This window comes from Heptranchias perlo, chromosome 33 (genome assembly GCF_035084215.1).
Source record: "Heptranchias perlo isolate sHepPer1 chromosome 33, sHepPer1.hap1, whole genome shotgun sequence".
NCBI lineage: Eukaryota > Metazoa > Chordata > Chondrichthyes > Hexanchiformes > Hexanchidae > Heptranchias > Heptranchias perlo.
The window spans coordinates 26,695,135-26,720,123 of NC_090357.1; the positions used below are offsets into that span (position 1 = coordinate 26,695,135).

At 45.8% G+C, this 24,989-nt stretch overlaps 1 protein-coding gene across 1 annotated transcript in view; it reads left to right on the plus strand.

Moving 5' to 3' along the window:
• Window positions 1–24,989, plus strand: part of LOC137301342 (CMP-N-acetylneuraminate-beta-galactosamide-alpha-2,3-sialyltransferase 4-like) — a gene marked incomplete at its 5' end in the record, with an annotated part of 65,750 nt that overhangs the window by 16,725 nt on the left and 24,036 nt on the right. Inside the window, 2 exons of the mRNA XM_067970789.1 lie at window positions 4,905–5,094; window positions 20,280–20,411. Coding sequence (XP_067826890.1) covers window positions 4,905–5,094; window positions 20,280–20,411 — 322 coding nt within the window. The remainder of the gene's footprint in view (window positions 1–4,904; window positions 5,095–20,279; window positions 20,412–24,989) is intronic.

Below are 24,989 nucleotides of genomic sequence, written 5' to 3' on the forward strand. Positions count from 1 at the left end.
TTAAACCGAGGCCCCATCTTTTCTCTGAGGTGGACATAAAAGATTTCATTCAAAGAAGAGCAGGGGAGTTCTCCTGGTGTCCTGGTCAATAGTTATCCCTCAACCAACATCACCAAAGCAGATTATCTGGTCATTATCTCATTGCTGTTTATGCAAATTGACTGCTGCATTTCCCTCTATTACAACATTGGTAATTCTTCATCTCAACTTCATTGGCTGTTAAGAGCTTTGGGACTCCTGAGGTAGTGAAAGGTGCTATAAAAAAACAAGTTCTTCCTTTCTATTTTCCTCTCTTTTGGTCTTCATTCCTAGGGTGAGTGAGTGGGGAGGCCAATTTCTCCCAGGCTCCGATCAGCACTGCACGTGAGTTGGCCGTTAAGCTGAATGAGAGTGCCTTGGAGAAGGCATCTGCAAGCTTATAGTTACATCCTTCTGTACCATGGTACCACTCATTGCAGCAGTAGTGTATTGCCCTGCCATGTAGCTCAGGGGTATTTAACTGTGTGTAGCAGGCATTTGCGTGAGGTCTTCAGTAGTAGACTTATTCGAAAGCTCCAAGAGCTACCCCTCAGCATACAGTACTAATGACCCAGACCTAGGCACTCCTCATATTCATTCAGTTAGTGTCATATTCAGATGTCATTCAATTCTATTAATGCACCTTAGAGTTGGGAAGCCCAAAGATTCTACTCCACTCATATCCACTTGTATTTGAATAAGGTTTAACCTGAAATGGTGATGGGGGCATTAGTTCTGAGGTGAAAGAGAAGATGACCCATTCTGATGGTTCTGATTGGGTGTTTTTGATTGTTTTAACCTAAGTTCTTGCAGCTCTCTTGATGGGTGAAAAGAAAAAAAAGGAGAAACTTGCATTTATATAGCACCTTTCACAACATCAAGATGTCCCAAAGCAATTTACAGCCTTTGAAGTTTAATCACTGTTGTAATGTAGGAAACATAGCTGCTAATTTGCGCACAGCAAGATCCCACAAACAGCAATGTGATAAATGGCCAGATAATCTGTTTTAGGTGGTGGTTGAGGGATAAATATTGGCCAGGACACCAGGAAAACCCTTCTGTTCTTCAAATAGTGCCATGGGATCTTTAACATCCAATGAGAGGGCAAGTTGTTTAACATCTCATCTGAAAGACAGCACCTCCGACAGTGCAGCACTCCCTCAGTACTGCACTGAAGTGTCAACCTTAGATTATGTGCTTAAGTCTCTGGAGTGGGACTTAGAGCCCACAGCCTTCATGACTAAGAGATGAGAGTGCTACCAACTGAGCCACAGCTGACAACTTCAGATAGTTAAGGTGGCGTGAAAGAGCCATACAGACCAGAAGGTCCATGGTTCAGTTTGAGATTGTGTTGAATGACCTAATTTGAGCTTGGTTGCACTGGGGGGCACAATTGTCCTCCTGGGAAGGGGAAAATCAGACAGGGTTTCCAGTTCTGGTTGCTATCCAGTGGCCCATGCTGGAAAGTGTGTGTATGTGGATATTTTATAGGTTGTGGCTTGAATGTGATACCTCACTGTCAAATTGCTTGTCAATGCTCAATGTCCATTCCCTCACATGGCTATTTAACAGAACCATAACCAAGCAGGGAGTCAGCATTTGCAGGAGAAGAGGGAAGGGGTAGGAAGAAAACAAGGAAAAAATTTGTAAAAAATAGATCTTAAATATCTCTGCTTCCCTCTTTTGAATGTTTTCCTTGTCTCCCAGTGGGCAAGTGCTGACCTCTACTCATCACCCCCCCGACCCCCCCCCCCGACACATGGCTGAGATAGGGAACTCGCCACCTGGAGATCATGGATGCATAACCTCATCCTGACACAGTGACACAAATCGTTACAACTTTGATGTGCTGTTACGTCAGTGCACTTTGATTTTCGAGCGGCATTAATTTCGAGCAAATGGGAATTGACGGAGGAGCCCATGTGTAAGGAGTTTCACAGGTCTCTGTACCAACTCCTTCCGTCCTGTCAATAAATATTTCTGATAACAACCTTTGACAAATGCAGTTTATTGCTGAATAATCAGTCTGTCTGGTACTAGTGACCAAGTCTTCTGATTGACCTGGAAAAGGGGAGTGAGTCTCGGGTTAGGACGTATTGTCCGGGTATGCACTAGCAGATCGGTGGCAGTACAATGCAACATCAGGTTGTCATGCTCAGTGTGTGACTGAAGGAGTTCAGCAGAAGGAGAAGCGAAGATGAAGAGGTTGACATACCCTGCTGTGCCAGGCCTCTGGTCTCACCATCTCCGATGCTGGATGCTGTGTGTCTTCCTGGCAGTGTCAGCTGCGGCTCAGTGGGTAGCACTCTTGCCTCTCAAGGCTAGAGTGCTACCCACTGAGCCGCAGCTCTCACTATGTCAGAGACTTGAGCACAAAATCCAGGCTGACATTTCAGTCCAGTACTGAAGGAATGCTGCACTGTGAGATGTTAAACCGAGGCCCTGTCTACCCTCTTAGGTGGATGTAAAAGATCTCATGGTACTATTTCGATGAGCAGGGGAGTTATCCCTAGTGTCGTGGCCAATATTTATCCCTCAACCAATACCACAGAAAGAGATTATCTGGTTATTATCATATTGCTGTTTGTGGGAGCTTGTTGTGCACAAAATGGTCAGTGCCGCATTTCTTATGTCACAATAGTGACTACAGTTCAAAAACTACTTCATTTGCTGTAAAGTGCTTTGGGACGCTCTGAGGTTGTGAAAGGCGCTATATAAATGCAAGTTCTTTCTTTCTATAATGTCAATGCTCTTACACGGGGTGAGTGTTTGAAGTGTGGCAAGTGGTCCTCCTGTGTTGGTTGTCCCCCTCCTGTTGAGTCTTCCTAAAAGAAGATTGGAAGAAGATAGACATGTGTCCTGAGGAAGGGCTTTCAACCCTCGCCATGTATGAGCCAGCTTACCGTAGTGTGTATGATGACAGGAAGATGCAGCAGGTGAGGCCAAGAGGGAGAAGCAGTTGTGAGTGCAGTAGCGGCTTTGGAGCGTGGGAGTGCAAACAGAAAGGAGGTGCACTGAAGTCTTCCCTGCCAATTTATGCAAAGCCATGTAGAGCAGGGGAGGGACAGATTGATAGCGCTGGGCAAAGGTAGGGTTGTGCAGGGCTGTGCAGGAAGTGTGAGTGATGTGAAAGAGAAATCTTACCTTGGCAGCCCTGGTGAGATCATTAAATTTCTTCCCGCACTGGCCCTAGATCCTGGAGATGATGCCGATCACACTTACTTGTACCATCTCTTGCTGTGTCAATTTGCTGTGGTATCCATTGATTATCTATGGAGAAGAGGACCTCCCTTCTGTTCTCAACTTGCTTCACCAGCATCTTCATGGCTGTATCTGCAAACCTCACTGCTCGGCTGGAACTCTTCTTGCCCCCCACAGCACCAAGGTGTTGTTTCTATATTTTGGCCACAAAAAAAAACACCTCCCCTTTAAGCTGCTGCAGGCCCTTATGAACCTGCCGCAGAATCTAATTTTCCACCTCCAAATTGGCGAGCTGCCTATGGGGAGTGGGTTTTGGTGCTCGGAGCTCCCCTATGTCATGCAAATGAGGGCTGTCTTCGAAACTGCGCAAGTACCCCCTGCCTCTCCTCCATGCGATCACTGTTCTCACCCTGCCCAACTCCTAACGGGAGACGTAAAACAACCAACTGTTACCAGGGAAAGCCAGTGAATCAAATAGTATAAACAGGCTCAGGAAAGAACTGTACCTGGTAATTCATAATAGGGAATTCAGGAGAAACTTCTTTACCCAGAGAACGGTGAGAATATGAAACGTGCTACCACAAGGAGTAGTTGAGGCGAATAGCATAGATGCATTTAAGGGGAAGCTAGGTAAGTACATGAGGGAGAAAGGGTTAGAAGGGTTTGTTGATAGGGTTAGATGAAGAGGGATGGGAGGAGGCTCGTATGGAGCATAAACACCAGCATAGTTGGGCCGAATGGCCTGTTTCTGTGCAGTAAATTCTATGTAATACATGTATGTAATTCTATGTAAAAGAGGGTCCTGAGGTGCACGGTGAGAAGGTGGGTAGGTTTGATGAGAATGCATTTCGTTTTCAGGAAAATCAGTCAGGGACAGCCGAGTGACTACCTTGGAATGTCTGTAACAGAGATGTTCTAAAGAGAGCGACTTTCTCTGCGAGCATTTCCCTTGTGGAGATAAGGGATCATTTTACAAAAAAATCGAAGGGAGTGGTCGTGTAATTTCCGTTATGTCCTCCCAATGGCCAATGCTCATTGCTGGAGTTCAAAGTCGTAAAATCACCCAAGTAAAGTCTAAATGCTGCTTAGTTCTTCTTGTAAATAATTAAGTCATGTGATAGAGAAGAGATTTATGAGGATGTTGCCAGGGCTGGAGAACTACAACTATAAGAAAAGATTGGATAGGCTGGGGTTGTTTTCTTTGGAACAGAGGAGGCTGAGGGGAGATTTTTAATTGAGGTGTATAAAATTATGAGGGGCCTAGATAGAGTGGATAGGAAGGACCTATTTCCCTTAGCAGAGGGGTCAGTGACCAGGAGGCATATATTTAAAGTAATTGGTAGAAGGATTAGAGGGGAGCTGAGGAGAATTTTTTTCACCCAGAGGGTGGTGGGGGTCTGGAACTCACTGCCTGAAAGGGTGGTAGAGGCAGAAACCCTCAACTCATTTAAAAAGTACTTGGATGAGCACTTGAAGTGCCGTAACCTGCAGGGCTACGGACCAAGTGCTGGAAAGCCCTTTTTCGGCCAGCACAAACACGATGGGCCGAGCGGCCTCCTTCTGTGCCGTAACTTTCTATGATTCTATGATAGTAGATGGGGTTGAGCTTAATCAAAATGGGCTGTCTTATTGGACGCAATGGCCTGTTTCGTGCACCTAAATGCTCTCTGTTCCTATGTTCCTAGGCTAAACAATGCTCCAATGAGAGGCTATGAAAAGGATGTTGGCAACAAAACAACTCTGAGGATTTTTTACCCTGAATCAGCGTCTGAAGACCTCGCTGCCGAAAACAATCCCGACACACTCTTTGTGCTCACACCATTTAAGACAGTTGATATCCACTGGTTGAAGGCGATTGTGTATAATGAAACAAGAGTAGGTATCGAGGGTTGGAACTGCACAGAATCTCGCTAGCTGCATCCAGAGCTGGAGCCACTCAGGGTTACTCTGAGGTGCCCCTGCGCTGAGTTCATGGAGTGATTAAGTGACGGAGAATTACATTCAAAAATTGGGGTGCTGAAAGCCCAATTTTTGAATGTCCGTGTGCCGTACTGTCATGTTGCGTTAAACGCCCAATGCATTGCATCATGGAATGGTGGGATGAATTTTCACTCACAGTTTACCACACAATGAGGCCCTGACCTCAGCCATGTTGGTAAGTGAAGGTCAGGTAACTCCCAGAGGCAGCAGGGAGGGCGAGTCACCCCACACCGCTCTCATGCATCTCGATGGATAATCACACTTCATGGTTCTCAGCTGTAAAGACCAAAGAATCACCCAGGTTCAGTCACTGGTCTGTACTGAGTTAGCTGAACTTGGTAGGGCTGAGGGCGGAGGGGAGGAAGCAAGCAATTAGCCTCTTTATTCCTGGGCTGATGGTGGGGGAGGGAGATGCCCGTTTCCAATGGCTCCAGTAAAAGAAGGGCATCTTATCCATGGAACATTTGATCATCTCACTATATACCTACCCCTCTAATTTTCAACCATTAAATCATAGACAATTTTAGCACAGAAGGAAACCATTCAGTCTATTGTGCCAGTGTTAGCTCCACAATGAAACTATTTCATAGAGTCATAGAGTCATAGAGTTATACAGCACGGATAGAGGCCCTTCGGCCCATCGTGTCCGTGCCGGCCATCAAGCCCTGTCTAATCTAATCCCATATTCCAGCATTTGGTCCGTAGCCTTGTATGCTATGGCATTTCAAGTGCTCATCCAAATGCTTCTTGAATGTTGTGAGGGTTCCTGCCTCCACAATCCTTTCAGGCAGTGAGTTCCAGACTCCAACCACCCTCTGGGTGAAAAAGTTCTTTCTCAAATCCCCTCTAAACCTCCCGCCTTTTACCTTGAATCTATGCCCCCTTGTTATAGAACCCTCAACGAAGGGAAAAAGCTCCTTAGTATCCATCCTATCTGTGCCCCTCATAATTTTGTACACCTCAATCATGTCCCCCCTCAGCCTCCTCTGCTCCAAGGAAAACAAACCCAATCTTCCCAGTCTCTCATCATAGCTGAAGCGCTCCAGCCCTGGTAATATCCTGGTGAATCTCCTCTGCACCCTCTCCAAAGCGATCACATCCTTCCTGTAGTGTGGCGACCAGAACTGCACACAGTACTCCAGCTGTGGCCTAACCAGTGTTTTATACAGCTCCATCATAACCTCCTTGCTCTTATATTCTATGCCTCGGCTAATAAAGGCAAGTATCCCATATGCCTTCTTTATCACCTTATCTACCTGTTCCGCCGCCTTCAGGGATCTGTGAACTTGCACACCAAGATCCCCCTGACCCTCTGTCTTGCCTAGGGTCCTCCCATTCATTGTGTATTCCCTTGCCTTGTTAGTCCCTCCAAAGTGCATCACCTCGCACTTTTCCGGGTTAAATTCCATTTGCCACTGTTCCGCCCATCTGACCAACCCATCTATATCGTCCTGCAGACTGAGGCTATCCTCCTCGCTATTTACCACCCTACCAATCTTTGTATCATCAGCGAACTTACTGATCATACCTTTTACATTCATATCCAAGTCGTTATTGTAGACCACAAACAGCAAGGGACCCAGCACCGATCCCTGTGGTACCCCACTGGCCACAGGCTTCCAGTCACAAAAACAACCTTCGACCATCACCCTCTGCCTTCTGCCACTAAGCCAGTTTTGTATCCAAAGTGCCAAGGCACCCTGGATTCCATGGGCTCGTACCTTCTTGACCAGTCTTCTGTGCGGGACTTTATCGAAGGCCTTACTGAAATCCATGTATACCACATCCACTGTGTTACCCTCATCCACACGCCTAGTCACCCCCTCAAAAAATTCAACCAAATTAGTCAGACATGATCTTCCCTTGACAAAGCCATGTTGACTATCCCTGATTAATCCTTGCTTCTCCAAGTGGAGACTAATTTTGTCCAAATAAAAACTCCAATAAAAACTCTTTCCCTGTACCCTTTAATACTTTTCATCCAGATTATCTCTCTAACTGCGTCCAAAATACCAGAATTGTCTCAGTTTCAACAGCCACATGTGGTAATTCATTCATAATCTAGTAACTGTGTGGAAAAATTCCTTCTAACCTCCCCTGTATGTTTTTAGTACTAATCCTGAACCTTTGCCCCTTGTGACCGGCCCACTGACCAGTGGTAATCATCTGTCACTAGTTAATCTCTTGTGTCCTTTCAACATTTTGAAATAGTTATTGAGTTAGCTGCTTTGGGGAATGTCCATTACTGTGTGGGGAGAATATTAATTCTAACCTCCAGGCTTGCTTGAAGTTTGTTAATTTTGATCCTCTTGTTCTGCACTCACAGTCTCAGTCAATAAGACTGTCACATGCTTCTGCATCGGAGCCTCTATATTCTGGATTGTCTTTAGCCATCAATCCCAAGACATCAACTGGCCAAGACACAAAGGGAACTTTCCACACACATCAAACATGGACACCCCAAACACCAATGAAGGCTTGCCCGAGGGAAGTCTTACCTCTGCTTCTGTTGTAACAAGAATTCAACCTTATTTCCAGGAGTTTCACCAGTGTGGTTTTAAGTTTTGACTGATTTGATAGGGTAGATACAGAGAAACTGTGCCCGCTGGTGGGGAAACCAGAACAAGGAGGCATAATTTTAAAATTAGACTTAGGACATTTAGGAGTGAAGCAATTTTTCACACAAAAGGGTAGTAGGAATCTGGAACTGTCCTCCAAAAGACTATGGATGCTGGGGGTCAATTGACAATTTCAAGACTGAGATCAATAGATTTTCATTAGGTGAGGGTATCAAGGGATAGAGAACAAAGGGGGGTAAATGGAGTTGAGGCGCAGATCGGCCATGATCAAATTGAATGGTGAAACAGGCTCGAGGGGCTGAATGGTCTCCTCCTGTTCTTATGTCCTAATCCTCTTTTTTCTATTGAAAACAAGATCATCCCTGCGAGGTTCTCCTCATAACTTAGTTTTGTAAGACCCGGAAGTATCCTTGTTGTTAATTTTAAGATTATGTCCCCAGTGCATACAATGAGACATAGCAAGGTATATATCTAAAAATCTTTCTTCCTTCCTTCCTTTCTTTCTTTCTTTCCCTTCATTAAAGTTTTTACTTCAGGACCCCGAGCCCATCTCAATAACCTGAGCTCCCATTTATAGGGAAGATTTAGTGCTCAGGTGTAAAGAACTTGTTCGGACAGAGTGTATAAAGGAAAAATGGAGGAGAGCATTTCACCCTATTGGAAACCCCCCAATTTCCTTTCCATTCATTTAAATGGATGAAAATTTGAGGGCTGGGGTTGATACCAGCATATATGCCCACATCCATTTCTCCTCTATGCTGCCCCAGATATTTTCACCTGGAATGATGACTTTGCCAGCTGAGGGCAGACCGTCCAGTCCGAACTTATGCCGCCTGCACAACTTCCCAGAGTGCAGCAGTGATGTTTAGTCAGCCCAACTGAGAGTGTGATCTACATAATTATTTATGTCGCTGTGATACTTATTATCTAGGGAAAGCGGCATTGTTCCAGGAACCAAGTTCTGCCAAATTTCAGGTTCCTCCAACACAGTGCTACCAAGCTGAAGGGCAACTTCCTCCTTGCTGCACCCCCACAGGCAAACCCTAGCAATCCCATCTCAGCAAAATGCCAGAACCATTCCTCCGTTCTACCAATGCTCAGTACTGCCGCAGTGCTACTGAAGCCTGTTACACCCCCTTCCTCAGTACTGAGAAACACGAAGTACCTACCTCCAACATCTTGCATACCAACTTGCTGTGCATCCTCAGCTTTAAAAAAAAAAGCAAGGCATAAAAATCAAACATATAGGTAAAAAAAACTATACATAAAATGAAGGCCCTCATTTCTGGTTTTCATAGAGAAATGAACAGTTGCAGAATTCAGTTCGCTAAACACAAATAAAAACTAGGAATACCAGATAATGAAAACACAATTTGCTTTTTGCGGACTGATATCCCTCCCCCTACCCCTGGGGAATGCTGAATTCCTGGGTCTAAATCTGTTATGCTGGGCTTCCACTTCCTTAAAGTTGCCCAGGAATTTCCTGGAGGATTCCCGGGCGGATTGGAAGCAATTACATTCCAAGAAGGCACAGCCATAGAAATGGGAGCGTAGCCCACTCTTCCACCTATTCTCCTCTCCCAAAACCCAGCTAGGTGCCCATTTTGAGGAGCACCTAGAAGTGACCTTAAACCCTGACCCCAGGGCCCCTCAGATCGGAGCGTCTGAGAAGGTCAAGCAAGAAGAAGATAGAGGCTCGTAAAATGGCATCTTATCTTTACAGGTACCAGATACCATCCCCAGGCCTGGACAGCAGCCTGAAGGCCTTGCAGTCAATGGCCATTTCCAGCACTCAAGCCTGGGTCAGCAAACAGGTTCCCATCCCAATTTCCAATTGCAAAGCCCTATTAGTCAAGGGAGAACTCCCCAGCATGGGCCTATGATAGGGGAGTTCTCCCTCGACTGATGACCTGAACTTGGAAATGCAGGCAGGTTCAGGTCCTGTCAGGTGAAGTGTACTTAATTTGCACTCCACCTGTTGCACACCCAGACTAGAGGGCGTGCGGGATAGGGGAGGAAATTCAGCCCTATTTAGTCACCGTAAATCAGTGGCCCTGCGCAAAGCCGAGGCATCTGTGTATCGAGAGAGTATATGTATAATATTGATAGTCACGCCTCCTTGGCAGTGCAAACAGGAAGTGAAGACCCAAGTTCCAAGTTTTTAATATATTTTAGAGACATTTAGAGACCAAGTTCCAGCCTTCAGGTCTCAGGTGGTGGGGTACAAATCAAACATGGCATGCAAACGTAATTTTAAAGTTGTACATTCTGTCCTTATTTCTTATATTATTATTTGTAGCTAAGTAGAAAAATTTACAGCAATTTGGGAAGCAGAGAGGTCGAGTTGGTTGGAATGTAAAGGTTTCTGTGCAGTCCAGGCTGAGGAACTGGGAGATGCTACAGAATTCCCTCTGGTGGGAGACTGTAACTACAGACAGTTTACAGAGGCAAGACATTTACGATGGAAGTGCATGCAGTTGTAAGATTTTTAATATATTTTCTGTACATACTCAGATGTTTAGAGACACGTTTGTCACACTTCTGTGCCTCACTGTCACATCTGTGTCACATTTATAAAAAAAATGTAGTTAAAATGAGGAACCAAGCCAATCATTTCCAATATACAGATTCTTCACCAAAAGAAACACCTTCTCAGTGACTTCAGGATTCACAGAAATTAAAACTAAACTATCCAGAAAGGAAGACGGTTGGACCTCTAATTGACCTGAGGATCTGCCTAAGAACAATTTGCCTCTAACTGAGCAAGAAAGACACAGCAGTCATAACTTGTGGCCGTAGGGAGATACTGAGTTACCACACACCTTCATTTTGGCAGAAAATAATACATTGCACATTATATGGTATAACACACCTGTCCTTGCAAAACAACATACCCTTCAGTGCTGCAGGAGAGCTGTTTAGTACTGTCAAACTTGCTGATAGCAGCAAACTAAGGAGCAGTTGGCCATTGCAAGCATTCAAAGCCAATTGGTGAAGTTGAAGGGCTTCGAAATAGCAGACGGATGTTTTTATGGAGTAATGTGAGGTGACACAAAATGGCAGCAGAAAGCACAAACAATCCGCATGAAGAATGGACTCCCATTAGGAAAGGGCCACAATGAGATGGAATGTGGGATGATTATCAACCGTTGACTGAAAGTATCCAGTCAATGTGAAGCTTGTTGTTAACAAAGCCAACTGAATAAGAGGATGCGGCTTGAGGGCATTTGTTACAAGTTGGAAAGGGTTAGTTTAGTCTAAGGAGGCATTGGTGTGGTCAGGATTGGGTGACATGTACTTCTCCTTCTCGACTCCATCTTTTCTGCCTCTTCCGCCACCAGCATTCTACATTGTGTTTATTAGCATTTGCAAAAAATAGACTTGAATGATTCCAAGTCACTTGTGATTGGGTGTCTTAACTTGCCACTGATGAGAGGTTTAGTGACTAATGGTGTTTACAGGGTTTCTGCATAAATACTTAGCAAAGCCATTCACCAACATTTAACTGACTACAAAGACATCATACACCCCAGGGAGAATATTGTCCCTGAATTAATGGTGCATCAGGGATAGAATTTGATATGCCAAATGGACTCTTCTTGTTTGTTTCCTCATGTTTCCTCATAGAGAAGCCAGACTGAAGCCAGCCTAAACATTGCCTTAAATACTCATCTAACAGTACATTATTTGCACAAAATGTCAGCTGTATAAACGGCTTCTGTGATGGGATTGGGAAGAAGAGGAATATTTATAAGGGCGAACCAGTCAGTATCAGATATTTGCCACAGGGTCTGATTCACTTGCGCAATAAATGGCATTTCACTTTCCATTACACATGCTTCTAATGTGTAGACACACAGACACTTCCATTATATACACACAGACACTTCCATTATAGACACACAGACACTTCCATTATAGACACACAGACACTTCCATTATATACACACAGACACTTCCATTATATACACACAGACACTTCCATTATAGACACACAGACACTTCCATTATATACACACAGACACTTCCATTATATACACACAGACACTTCCATTATAGACACACAGACACTTCCATTATAGACACACAGACACTTCCATTATATACACACAGACACTTCCATTATAGACACACAGACACTTCCATTATATACACACAGACACTTCCATTATAGACACACAGACACTTCCATTTATGCACAGAAAGACACTTCCATTATATACACACACACAGACTTTCATTATATACACACACACAGACTTTCATTATATACACACACACAGACTTTCATTATATACACACACACAGACTTTCATTATATACACACACACAGACTTTCATCATATACACACACAGAGACTTTCATTATAGACACACACAGAGACTTTCATCATAGACACACACACAGACTTTCATTATATACACACACACAGACACTCCTATTATGCAGACATACAGGCACTTCTGTTATATAGACAAACAGACATAAGGACATAAGAAATGGAAGCAGGAGTAGGCCATACGGCCCCTCGAGCCTGCTCCACCTTGAATAAAATCATGGCTGATCTTGTGCCTCAACTCCACTTTCCCACCCGATCTCCATATCGCTTGATTCTGTTATGTAAACATACAGGCACTTCTGTTATGAAGATACACAGTCACTTCCATTATATGGACACGTGGACGCTTCTGATATGTAGATACACAGAATCTTCCATTATGTAGACATACAGATACTTCTACATAAGAACAGAAGAACATAAGAAATAGGAGCAGGAGTAGGCCATACGGCCCCTCGAGTCTCCTCTGTCATTCAATAAGATCATGGCTGATCTTCAACCTCAACTCCACTTTCCTGACCAATCCTCATTTCCCTTAATTGCCTTGGAGTCCAAATATCTATCTATCTCAGCCTTGGATGTACTCAACGACTGAGCATCCACAGCCCTCGGGGATAGAGAATTCCAAAAATTCACAACCCTCTGAGTAAAGAAATTCCTCCTCATCTCAGTCCTAAATGGCCGACCCCTTATCCTGAGACTATGTCCTCTAGTTCTAGACTCTCCTGCCAGAGGAAACAGCCTCTCAGCATCTACCCTATCAAGCCCTCTCAAAATCTTATATGTTTCAAGGAGATCACCTCTTATTCTTCCAAACTCCAGAGAGAATAGGCCCATTCTACTCAATCTCTCCTCAAATGACAACTCTCTCATCCCAGGAATTAATCGAGTGAACCTTTGTTGCACCACCTCTAAGGCAAGTATATCCTTCCTTAGGTAAGGAGACCAAAGCTGGACACAGTACTCCAGGTGTGGCCCTGTACAATTGCAGCAAGACTTCCTTACTCTTGTACTCCAACCCCCTTGCCATAAAGGCCAACATACCATTTGCCTTCCTAATTGCTTGCTGTACCTGCATGTTAACTTTCTGTGCTTCTTTTACAAGGACACCCAAAACTCTCTGAACACCAACATGTAATAGTTTCTCACCAATTAAATAATATTCTGTTTTTCTATTTTTCCTACAAAAGTGAATCACCTCACATTTCCCTACATTATGCTCCATCTGCCATCTTCTTGCACTTGTAGCAGCAACTACAACAACAGCAGCAGCAGCAGCAACAACAAAAGCAATAATAGCAAAAGCACGTACAAAAATATCAGTAGCAGCCTGAACAACAACAACAGCAAAAACAACAACGACAACAATAGCTTGACATTCAATGGCATTACCATTGCCGAATCCCCCACCATCAACATCCTGGGGTTCACCATTGACCAGAAACTTAACTGGACCAACCACATAAATACTGTGGCTACAAGAGCAGGTCAGAGGCTGGGTATTCTGCGGCGAGAGACTCACCTCCTGACTCCCCAAAGCCTTTCCACCATCTACAAGGCACAAGTCAGGAGTGTGATGGAATACTCTCCACTTGCCTGGATGAGTGCAGCTCCAACAACACTCAAGAAGCTCGACACCATCCAGGACAAAGCAGCCTGCCTGATTGGCACCCTATTCACCACCCTAAACATTCAGTCCCGTCACCACCGGCGCACTGTGGCTGCAGTGTGCACCATCCTCAGGATGCACTGCAGCAACTCGCCAAGGCTTCTTCGACAGCACCTCCCAAACCCGCGACCTCTACCACCTAGAAGGACAAGGGCAGCAGGCACATGGGAACAACACCACCTGCACGTTCCCCTCCAAGTATTGATCAAAGAAACTATTATAGGACTGGAAAGGGATGATGTAGTTGAGGGGTCAAAGGCAGAATCTATTGTTTTTTTCATTCGTTCATGGGATGTGGGTGTCGCTGGCGAGGCTGGCATTTATTGCCCATCCTGAATTGCCCTTGAGAAGGTGGTGGTGAGCCGCCTTCTTGAACCGCTGCAGTCCGTCTGATGAAGGTTCTCCCACGGTGCTGTTAGGAAGGGAGTTCCTGGATTTTGACCCAGCAACGATGAAGGAACGGCGATATATTTCCAAGTCGGGATGGTGTGTAACTTTGAGGGGAATGTGCAGGTTGTGTTGTTCCCATGTGCCTGCTGCCCTTGTCCTTCTAGGTGGTAGATGTTGCGGGTTTGGGAGGTGCCTTCGAAGAAGCCTTGGCGAGTTGCTGCAGTGCGTCCTGTGGATGGTACACACTGCAGCCACGGTGTGCCGGTGGTGAAGGGAGTGAATGTTTAGGGTGGTGGATGGGGTTCCAATCAAGCGGGCTGCTTTGCCCTGGATGGTGTCGAGCTTCTTGAGTGTTGTTGGAACTGCACTCATCCAGGCAAGTGGAGAGTATTCCATCACACTCCTGACTTGTGCCTTGTAGATGGTGGAAAGGCTTTGGGGAGTCAGGAGGTGAGTCACTTGCCGCAGAATACCCAGCCTCTGACCTGCTCTTGTAGCCACAGTATTTATGTGGCTGGTCCAGTTAAGTTTCGTCAATGGTGACCCCCAGGATGTTGATGGTGGGGGATTCGGCGATGGTAGTGCCGTTGAATGTCATGGGGAGGTGGTTAGACTCTCTCTTGTTGGAGATGGTCATTGCCTGGCACTTGTCTGGTGCGAATGTTACTTGCCACTTATCAGCCCAAGCCTGGATGTTGTCCAGGTCTTGCAGCATGCGGGCACGGACTGCTTCATTATCTGAGGGGTTGCGAATGGAACTGTGCAATCATCAGCGAACATCCCCATTTCTGACCTTATGATGGAAGGAAGGACATTGATGGAGCAACTGAAGATGGTTGGGCCTAGGACACTGCCCTGAGGAACTCCTGCAGCAATGTCCTGGGGCTGAGATGATTGGCCTCCAACAACTACTACCATCTTCCTTTCTGCTAGGTATGACTCCAGCCACTGGAGAGTTTTCCCCCTGATTCCCATTGACTTCAATTTTACTAGGGCTCCTTGGTGCCACACTCGGTCAAATGCTGCCTTGATGTCAAGGGCAGTCACTCTCACCTCACCTCTGGAATTCAGCTCTTTTGTCCATGTTTGGACCAAGGCTGTAATGAGATCTGGAGCCGAGTGGTCCTGGCGGAACCCAAACTGAGCATCGGTGAGCAGATTATTGGTCAGTAAGTGTCACTTGATAGCACTGTCGACGACACCTTCCATCACTTTGCTGATGATTGAGAGTAGGCTGATGGGGCAGTAATTGGCCGGATTGGATTTGTCCTGGTTTTTGTGGACAGGACATACCTGGGCAATTTTCCACATTGTCGGGTAGATGCCAGTGTTGTAGCTGTACTGGAACAGTTTGGCTAGAGGTGCGGCTAGTTCTGGAGCACAAGTCTTCAACACTACAGCCGGGATGTTGTCGGGGCCCATAGCCTTTGCTGTATCCAGTGCACTCAGCCGTTTCTTGATATCACGTGGAGTGAATCGAATTGGCTGAAGACTGGCTTCTGTGATGGTGGGGATATCGGGAGGAGGCTGAGATGGATCATCCACTCGGCACTTCTGGCTGAAGATGGTTGCAAATGCTTCAGCCTTGTCTTTTGCACTCACGTGCTGGACTCTGCCATCATTGAGGATGGGGATGTTTGCAGAGCCTCCTCCTCCTGTTAGTTGTTTAATTGTCCACCACCATTCACAACTGGATGTGGCAGGACTGCAGAGCTTTGATCTGATCCGCTGGTTGTGGAATCGCTTAGCTCTGTCTATAGCATGTTGCTTCCACTGTTTAGCATGCACGTAGTCCTGAGTTGTAGCTTCCGCAGGTTGGCACCTTATTTTTAGGTACGCCTGGTGCTGCTCCTGGCATGCTCTTCTACACTCCTCACTGAACCAGGGTTGATCCCCTGGCTTGTTGGTAATGGTAGAGTGAGGAATATGCCGGGCCATGAGGTTACAGATTGTGCTGGAATACTATTCTGCTGCTGCTGATGGCCCACAGCGCCTCATGGATGCCCAGTTTTGAGCTGCTCGATCTGTTGTGAATCTATCCCATTTCGCACAGTGATAGTGCCAGACAACATGTTGGATGGTGTCCTCAGTGCAAAGACGGGACTTCAACTCCACAAGGACTGTGCGGTGGTCACTCCTACCAATACTGTCATGGACAGATGCATCCGCGAAAGGTAGATTGGTGAGGACGAGGTCAAGTCGTTTTTTCCCTCGTGTTGGTTCGCTCACCACCTGTCGCAGACCCAGTCTGGCGGCTATGTCCTTCAGGACTCGGCCAGCTCGGTCAGTAGTGGTGCTTCCAAACCACTCTCGTTGATGGACATTGAAGCCCCCCACTCAGATTACATTCTGTGCCCTTGCTACCCTCAGTGCTTCCTCCAAGTGGTGCTCAACATGGAGGAGGACCGATTCGTCAGCTGAGGGAGGACGGTAGGTGGTAATCAGCAGGAGGTTTCCTTGCCCATGTTTGACCTGATGCCATGAGATCTCATGGGGTCCAGAGTGAATGTTGAGGACTCCCGGGACCACTCCCTCCTGACTGTATATCACTGTACCGCCACCTCTGGTGGGTCTGTCTTGTGCCGGTAGAACAGGACATACCCAGGGATGGTGATGGAGGAGTCTGGGACGTTGGCTGAAAGGTATGATTCTGTGAGTATGGCTATGTCAGGCTGTTGCTTGACTAGTCTGTGGGACAGCTCTCCTAATTTTGGCACAGGTCCCCAGATGTTCGTGAGGAGGACTTTGCAGGACTATTGGTTAAAATTAAGGAATAATAGAGGAGCTATTATGCTACTGGGTGTATACTATCGGCCACCAAATAGTGGGAAGGAGACAGAGGAGAACATTTGCAGGCAAATTACAGAAAATTGCAAGAATTATAAAGTAGGGACAATGGGGGACTTCAATGATCCCAATATAGGCTGGGACATTAACAGTGTGAAGGGCAAAGAGGGGGAGGAATTCCTGAAATGTATACAAGAGAACTTTCTGGAACAGTGTGTTTTCAACCCAACCAGGAAGGAAGCAGTGCTAGATCTAGTTCTGGGGAATGAAGTGGGGCAGGTGGAGCATGTTTCAGTTGGGGGTGGGGGGCATTTGGAGAACAGTGATCATAATATCATTAGGTTTAGAATAGTTATGGAAACGGACAAGGAACAATCAAATGTGAAAATGCTTAACTGGAGGAGGGCTAATTTCAGTGAGTTAAAAAGAGAACTTGCCCTGGTGGATTGGGATCAAAAATTGATGGGCAAAACAGTAATTGAACAGTGGGAGGCCTTCTCGGAGGAGATGGTTTAGGTGCAGAGCAGACACATTCACATGAGGGGGACAGGAAGGGCATCCAAAACTAGAGCTCCTTGGATGACTAAAAATATAGAGATTAAAATAAAACTGAAAAAGGAGGCTTATGATAAATGTGAGGTTCATAATACAGTAGAGAACCGGGCTAAATATAGTAAGTACAGAGGAGATCTAAAAAAGGGAATAAGAGGGGCAAAGAGAGAGTATGAGAATAGATTAGCAACTAACATAAAAGACAACCCAAAAGTCTTCAATAAACATATAAATAGTAAAAGAGTAGTCAAAGGAAGGGTGGGACCAATTAGGGACAAAAAAGGAGATCTTCGTTTGGAGGCAAAGGGCATGGCTGAGGTAATAAATGAGTACTTTGCATCCGTCTTCACTAGAGAAGAGGATGCTGCCATTGTAGCAGTAAAGGAGGAGGTAGTGGTGATATTGGATAGGATAAAAATAGATAAAGAGGATGTACTTAAAAGGTTGGCAGTACTCAAAACAGCGAAGGTACCCGGTCCAGATGGGATGCATCCTAGGCTACTGAGGGACGTAAAGGTGGAAATTACAGAGGCTCTGGCCACAATCTTCCAATCCTCTGTAGATGGGGGCGGTGCCAGAGGACTGGAGAATTGCAAATGTTACACCCCTGTTCAAATAAGCAGAGCGGGATAAACCCGACAATTACAGGCCAATCAGCCTAACGTCGGTGGTGGGGAAACTTTTAGAGACAATAGTCCAGGGCAAAATTAATTGGCATTTGGAAAAGTATATGAAAATAAAAGAAAGTCAGTGTGGATTTGTTAAAGAAAAATCGTATTTGATAAAGTACCATGTAATAGACTCGTAAGCAAAATTAAAGCCCATGAGATTAAAGGGACAGTGGCAGCGTGGATATAAAATTCACTAAGCGTCACCCACATCCCATGAATGAATTAAAAAAAAGTATACAGTGGTGTTCCCCAGGGGTCAGTATTAGGACCACTGCTCTTTTTGTTATATATTAATGATATGGACTTTGGTATAGAGGGTATAATTTCAAAGTTTGCAGATGACACGAAACTCAGGAATGTAGTAAACAATGTGGAGGATAGTAACAGACTTCAGGATAGACAGACTGGTGAAATGGGCAGAAACATGGAGGATGAAAATTAACGCAGAGACGTATGAGGTGATATATTTTGGTAGAAAGAATGAGGAGAGGCAATATAAACTAAATGGTACAATTTTAAAGGGGGTACAGGAACAGGGAGACCTGGGGTGTATATATACAAATTTTCAAAGGTGGCAGGACAAGTTGAGAAGACTGTTAAAAAAGCGTATGGGATCCTGGGCTTTATAAATAGAGGCATAGAGTACAAAAGCAAGAAAGTTATGCTAAATCTTTATGAAATACTAATTAAGCCTCAGCTGGATTGGAATCAAAAATTGGCAGGCAAAACAGTAAAAGAAGTTGGAGTATTGTGGTCAATTCTGGGCACCGCACTTTAGGAAGGATGTCAAGGCCTTAGAGAGGGTGCAGAAGAGATTCACTCGAATGGTACCAGGGACGAGGGACTTCAATTATGTGGAGAGACTGGAGAAGCTGGGGTTGTTCTCCTTAGAGCAGAGAAGGTTAAGAGGAGATTTGATAGAGGTGATCAAAATCATGAAGGGTTTTGATAAAGTAAATAAGGAAAAACTGTTTCCAGTGGCAAAAGTGTCAGTGACCAGAGGACATCAATTTATGGTGATTGGCAAAAGAACCAGAGGCGATATGAGGAAACATTTTTTCATGCAGAGAGTTGTTATGATCTGGAATGCACTGCCTGAAAGGGCGGTGGAAGCAAATTCAATAATAACTTTCAGAAGGGAATTGGATAAATACTTGAAGTGGAAACATTTACAGGGCTACGGGGAAAGGGCAGGGGAATGGGAGTAATCGGATAGCTCTTTCAAAGAGCCAGCACAGGCACGATGGGCCAAATGGCCTCCTTCTGTGCTGTAATATACCATGACACTAACAGCCACAACAACAACAACAACAACAACAACGGACAGCAACAGATACAACAGCAGCAGCAGCAGGCCTTGTGTAAACTACTGAAGCTGGAAAGGTCGCTGATTTCTACAGACAGACGGTTTGGTCGAGCAATTCAGCAAAACAAATGATTGGGAAGTTTGCATGGGAGGATGCTAACCCACTCCCCTCTCCAATGCCCGCAATTCAGGAGGTTCCACAATCGCCAATGGGGTTTTCCTCGTTCTCCCCTCTGTACGGGAGTCAGCCTCGGGATCTTGGGCATGGCCAACGAAACCCGGGAGGAGCAGGCCTCCAAGGGGATAAACATTGTGGACCATGTTTTGAGAATGAATGAACAAATAGTTCATGTGGTGAAACGAAATATGACCCTAACCGCAGGTGAACCAGGGGTGCCCCGCTCTGACACTTTAAGGTGGGCGATTGAGTGTTGGTTTAAGTTCCTTGGACAGGAAGCAAATTGCTTGTTCAGGGGCACCTGCGACCATTTATCTGGAGTCTAAATGGCTGCCACCATCCACTTCCCATGCTTCTAGTGCCCAATAATATCGGGAGGGGATGCACACTTCATTACAGGAGGCACAGACACTTCTCTCGAGGTTTGAAGGAATGCATGAGGGCATGTGAGAAAAAGATCTGAAAAGTTCTAGTTGACAAACTCCCTCTTCATCATGTAATCACATATTTGGACGTGAGGTAATGCTGGAGCAGGACTGCCTGCGGATCCAGATTTTAGTGTTGCTTTTTAATATGTTCCCCTGAACTGCAATTATTCTTCACACTAGGTTCAGCAAGGATTCTGGAAGCTTCCAGCCTCGGTAAAGAAATTGGACCCTTCAAAGGTTCGGATCCTCAACCCCTTTTATATACATCAAGCTGCGTCAAAATTATTGGAAAATCCAGCCATGATTGAGCAGGTAGGGGTGTGTTTCTGTTCTGATCTGTAAAGGTTGTTGTTAAGTTTGCTGGGAAGGTACTAACAGAGAAACTCTAGTCTCCCAAAAACAGAGCGGTCATTAACACCACAGGAAAGGATGGCATAGATTTTCCTCTGCCTTTCAACAACAACAGCAACTTGCATTTATATAGCGCCTTTAATGTAGTAAATCGGCCCAGGAGCGTTATCAAACAAAATTTGACACTGAACCATATAAGCAGATATAAGGATAGGTGATAGGTTTTAAGGAGCGTCTTAAAGGAGAAGAGAGAGGTAGAGAGGCAGAAAGGTTTAGGGAGGGAATTCCAGAGTTTAGGGCCGAGACGGCTGAAGGAACGACTGCCAATGTTGGGGTGAAGGAAATTGGAGATGTGCAAGAGGCCAGAATTGCTGCTATGTGGGGTCTCCTCTGCTGTTGCATTGCCCCGGGATTGCCGGCGTTTTTCCGATGACGTTTAAGTGAGGCGGGTAGAGCCTCATCGTGCCTTCTGTCTCATGTTTCCTCTCTTAACAGCCAGGCTGGTGCTCATTTGGAGAAGGTCGTCTAAGGAATGGGCCTTGCACCCGGCCTTGTTCGGATCGGAGAATCTGAGCAGGCCTGGGAGTCGGCCAGTGGATCCACCCAGATGGTACTTTCTCCTTGTGGACACCTGAGAAGATCTTCAAGGGCTGGAGGCCTACTGGTTGGCATTTTTGGACAGCACTAGAAGGCCTCCTCACCCCAAGCTGGCGGCTGGATTTGCACCCAGGTTCTGGTCGCGTGTCTCTATCAAGGAGTGGGCCTATACCAGGGCATGTCAGGGTCAATGTTAATTACCTGAACCCAGAAATATAGGTGGGTTCAGGTCATGGCAGGGTGAGGGAGGGGTGGAAATCGAGGATATAAATCTTCTCAGGAACGATGCGTATTATTCCAAGAGTGCCACTACTGCTTGCTGAAAAATATCCATGAACATTATTGAATGTGAATGTGATGAGGCCGATTTTTCCAAGTTCACACTCTTGGGCTAAAGCTCTCAGCTGCTGGCTGTGCATATCAGAAAATCATAGGGGTGAATTTGTAAAATTACCTTGCTTGTCCCTGTTCAGTGAAGATTTGCGGTTGGTAAAGATTATTCCTTGTATAACTGCGTGAAATTACGGTTTATTCAGTGGGTTATCTTAACTCTGTATCTCAGTACCCACTGTGACAAAAATTAGGCATTTTTTTTGTCCCAGTTTTAGCTTCTTGGTGTTGGCTCCTTTTCATCAGTCATGGTACACAAAAAAAACAACTTAACTCAGACCTTTCATGTCCAGCTAAGTTTGATGCAATAGGGCTGATTGTAAGTTTCAGCAGTGGCTGAAAATGGGCGATAATGGATCCATTGAATCCCTGTATAACGGGCAATAGTGGATCCATTGAATCTCTGTATAACGGGCAATAGTGGATCCATTGACTCCCTGTATAATTGGCGATAGTGGATCCATTGAATCTCTGTATAACGGGCGATAGTGGATCCATTGAATCTCTGTATAATGGGCGATAGTGGATCCATTGACTCCCTGTATAACGGGCGATAGTGGATCCATTGAATCTCTGTATAACGAGCGATAGTGGATCCATTGACTCCCTGTATAACTGGCGATAGTGAATCGGACACCCGTTGAATCTCTGTATAACGGGCGATAGTGGATCCATTGAATCTCTGTATAACGGGCGATAGTGGATCCATTGAATCTCTGTATAACGGGCGATAGTGGATCCATTGAATCTCTGTATAACGGGCGATAGTGGATCCATTGAATCTCTGTATAACGGGTGATAGTGGATCCATTGAATCTCTGTATAACGAGCGATAGTGGATCCATTGAATCGCTGTATAACTGGCGATAGTGAATCGGACACCCGTTGAATCTCTGTATAACGGGCGATAGTGCATTGGACACCCGTTGAATCTCTGTATAACGGGCGATAGTGAAACGGACACCCGTTGAATCTCTGTATAACGGGCGATGGTGAATCGGACACCCGTTGAATCTCTGTATAACGGGTGATAGTGCATTGGATACAGCAAAGGCTATGGGCCCTGACAACATCCCAGCTGTAGTGCTGAAGACTTGTGCTCCAGAACTAGCTGCGCCTCTAGCCAAGCTGTTCCAGTAGAGCTACAACACTGGCATCCACCCGACAATGTGGAAAATTGCCCAGGTATGTCCTGTCCACAAAAAGCAGGACATACCTGGGCAATTTTTCCTGCCAAAGTGCATAACCTCACATTTTCCAATATTATATTGCATCTGCCAAATCTCCCATACAAAGATGGGAGGGAAAGTAGAGAGTGAGGAGGACATAAAAAACCTGCAAGGGGATATAGACAGGCTGGGTGAGTGGGCGGAGATTTGGCAGATGCAATATAATATTGGAAAATGTGAGGTTATGCACTTTGGCAGGAAAAATCAGAGAGCAAGTTATTTTCTTAATGGCGAGAGACTGGAAAGTACTGCAGTACAAAGGGATCTGGGGGTCCTAGTGCAAGAAAATCAAAAAGTTGGTATGCAGGTGCAGCAGGTGATCAAGAAGGCCAACGGAATGTTGGCTTTTATTGCTAGGGGGATAGAATATAAAAACAAGGAGGTATTGCTGCAGTTATATAAGGTATTGGTGAGACCGCACCTGGAATACTGCATACAGTTTTGGTCTCCATACTTAAGAAAAGACATACTTGCTCTCGAGGCAGTACAAAGAAGGTTCACTCGGTTAATCCCGGGGATGAGGGGGCGGACATATGAGGAGAGGTTGAGTAGATTGGGACTCTACTCATTGGAGTTCAGAAGAATGAGAGGCGATCTTATTGAAACATATAAGATTGTGAAGGGTCTTGATCGGGTGGATGCAGTAAGGATGTTCCCAAAGATGGGTGAAACTAGAACTAGGGGGCATAATCTTAGAATAAGGGGCTGCTCTTTCAAAACTGAGATGAGGAGAAACTTCTTCACTCAGAGGGTGGTAGGTCTGTGGAATTTGCTGCCCCAGGAAGCTGTGGAAGCTACATCATTAGATAAATTTAAAACAGAAATAGACAGTTTCCTAGAAGTAAAGGGAATTAGGGGTTATGGGGAGCGGGCAGGAAATTGGACATGAAGCTGAGTTCGGATCGGTCAATGCCCTGTGGGTGGCGGAGAGGGCCCAGGGGCTATGTGGCCGGGTCCTGCTCCGACTTCTTGTGTTCTTTAGATTTGTGGTTGGGATCAGATCAGCCATGATCTTATTGAATGGCGGAGCAGGCTCGAGGGGCCGATTGGCCTACTCCTGCTCCAATTTCTTATGTTCTTATGTTCAAATCCAATCCGGCCAATTACCGCCCCATCAGTCTACTCTCAATCATCAGCAAAGTGATGGAAGGTGTCGTCGACAGTGCTATCAAGCGGCACTTACTCACCAATAACCTGCTCACCGATGCTCAGTTTGGGTTCCGCCAGGACCACTTGGCTCCAGACCTCATTACAGCCTTGGTCCAAACATGGACAAAAGAGCTGAATTCCAGAGGTGAGGCGAGAGTGACTGCCCTTAACATGAAGGCAGCATTTGACCGAGTGTGGCACCAAGGAGCCCTCGTAAAATTGAAGTCAATGGGAATCAGGGGGAAAACTCTCCAGTGGCTGGAGTCATACCTAGCACAAAGGAAGATGGTAGTGGTTGTTGGAGGCCAATCATCTCAGCCCCAGGGCATTGCTGCAGGAGTTCCTCAGGGCAGTGTCCTAGGCCCAACCATCTTCAGCTGCTTCATCAATGAACTTCCCTCCATCATAAGGTCAGAAATGGGGATGTTCGCTGATGACTGCACAGTGTTCAGTTCCATTCGCAACCCCTCAGATAATGAAGCAGTCCGAGCCCGCATGCAGCAAGACCTGGACAACATCCAGGCTTGGGCTCATAAGTGGCAAGTAACATTCGCGCCAGATAAGTGCCAGGCAATGACCATCTCCAACAAGAGAGAGTCTAACCACCTCCCCTTGACATTCAACGGCATTACCATCGCCGAATCCCCCACCATCAACATCCTGGGAGTCATTGACCAGAAACTTAACTGGACCAGCCATATAAATACTGTGGCTACGAGAGCAGGTCAGAGGCTGGGTATTCTGCGGCGAGTGACTCACCTCCTGACTCCCCAAAGCCTTTCCACCATCTACAAGGCACAAGTCAGGAGTGTGATGGAATACTCTCCACTTGCCTGGATGAGTGCAGCTCCAACAACACTCAAGAAGCTCGACACCATCCAAGATAAAGCAGCCCGCTTGATTGGCACCCCATCCACCACCCTAAACATTCACTCCCTTCACCACCGGCGCACTGTGGCTGCAGTGTGCACCATCCACAGGATGCACTGCAGCAACTCGCCAAGGCTTCTTCGACAGCACCTCCCAAACCCGCGACCTCTACCACCTAGAAGGACAAGGGCAGCAGGCGCATGGGAACAACACCACCTGCACGTTCCCCTCCAAGTCACAGACCATCCCGACTTGGAAATATATCGCCGTTCCTTCATTGTCGCTGGGTCAAAATCCTGGAACT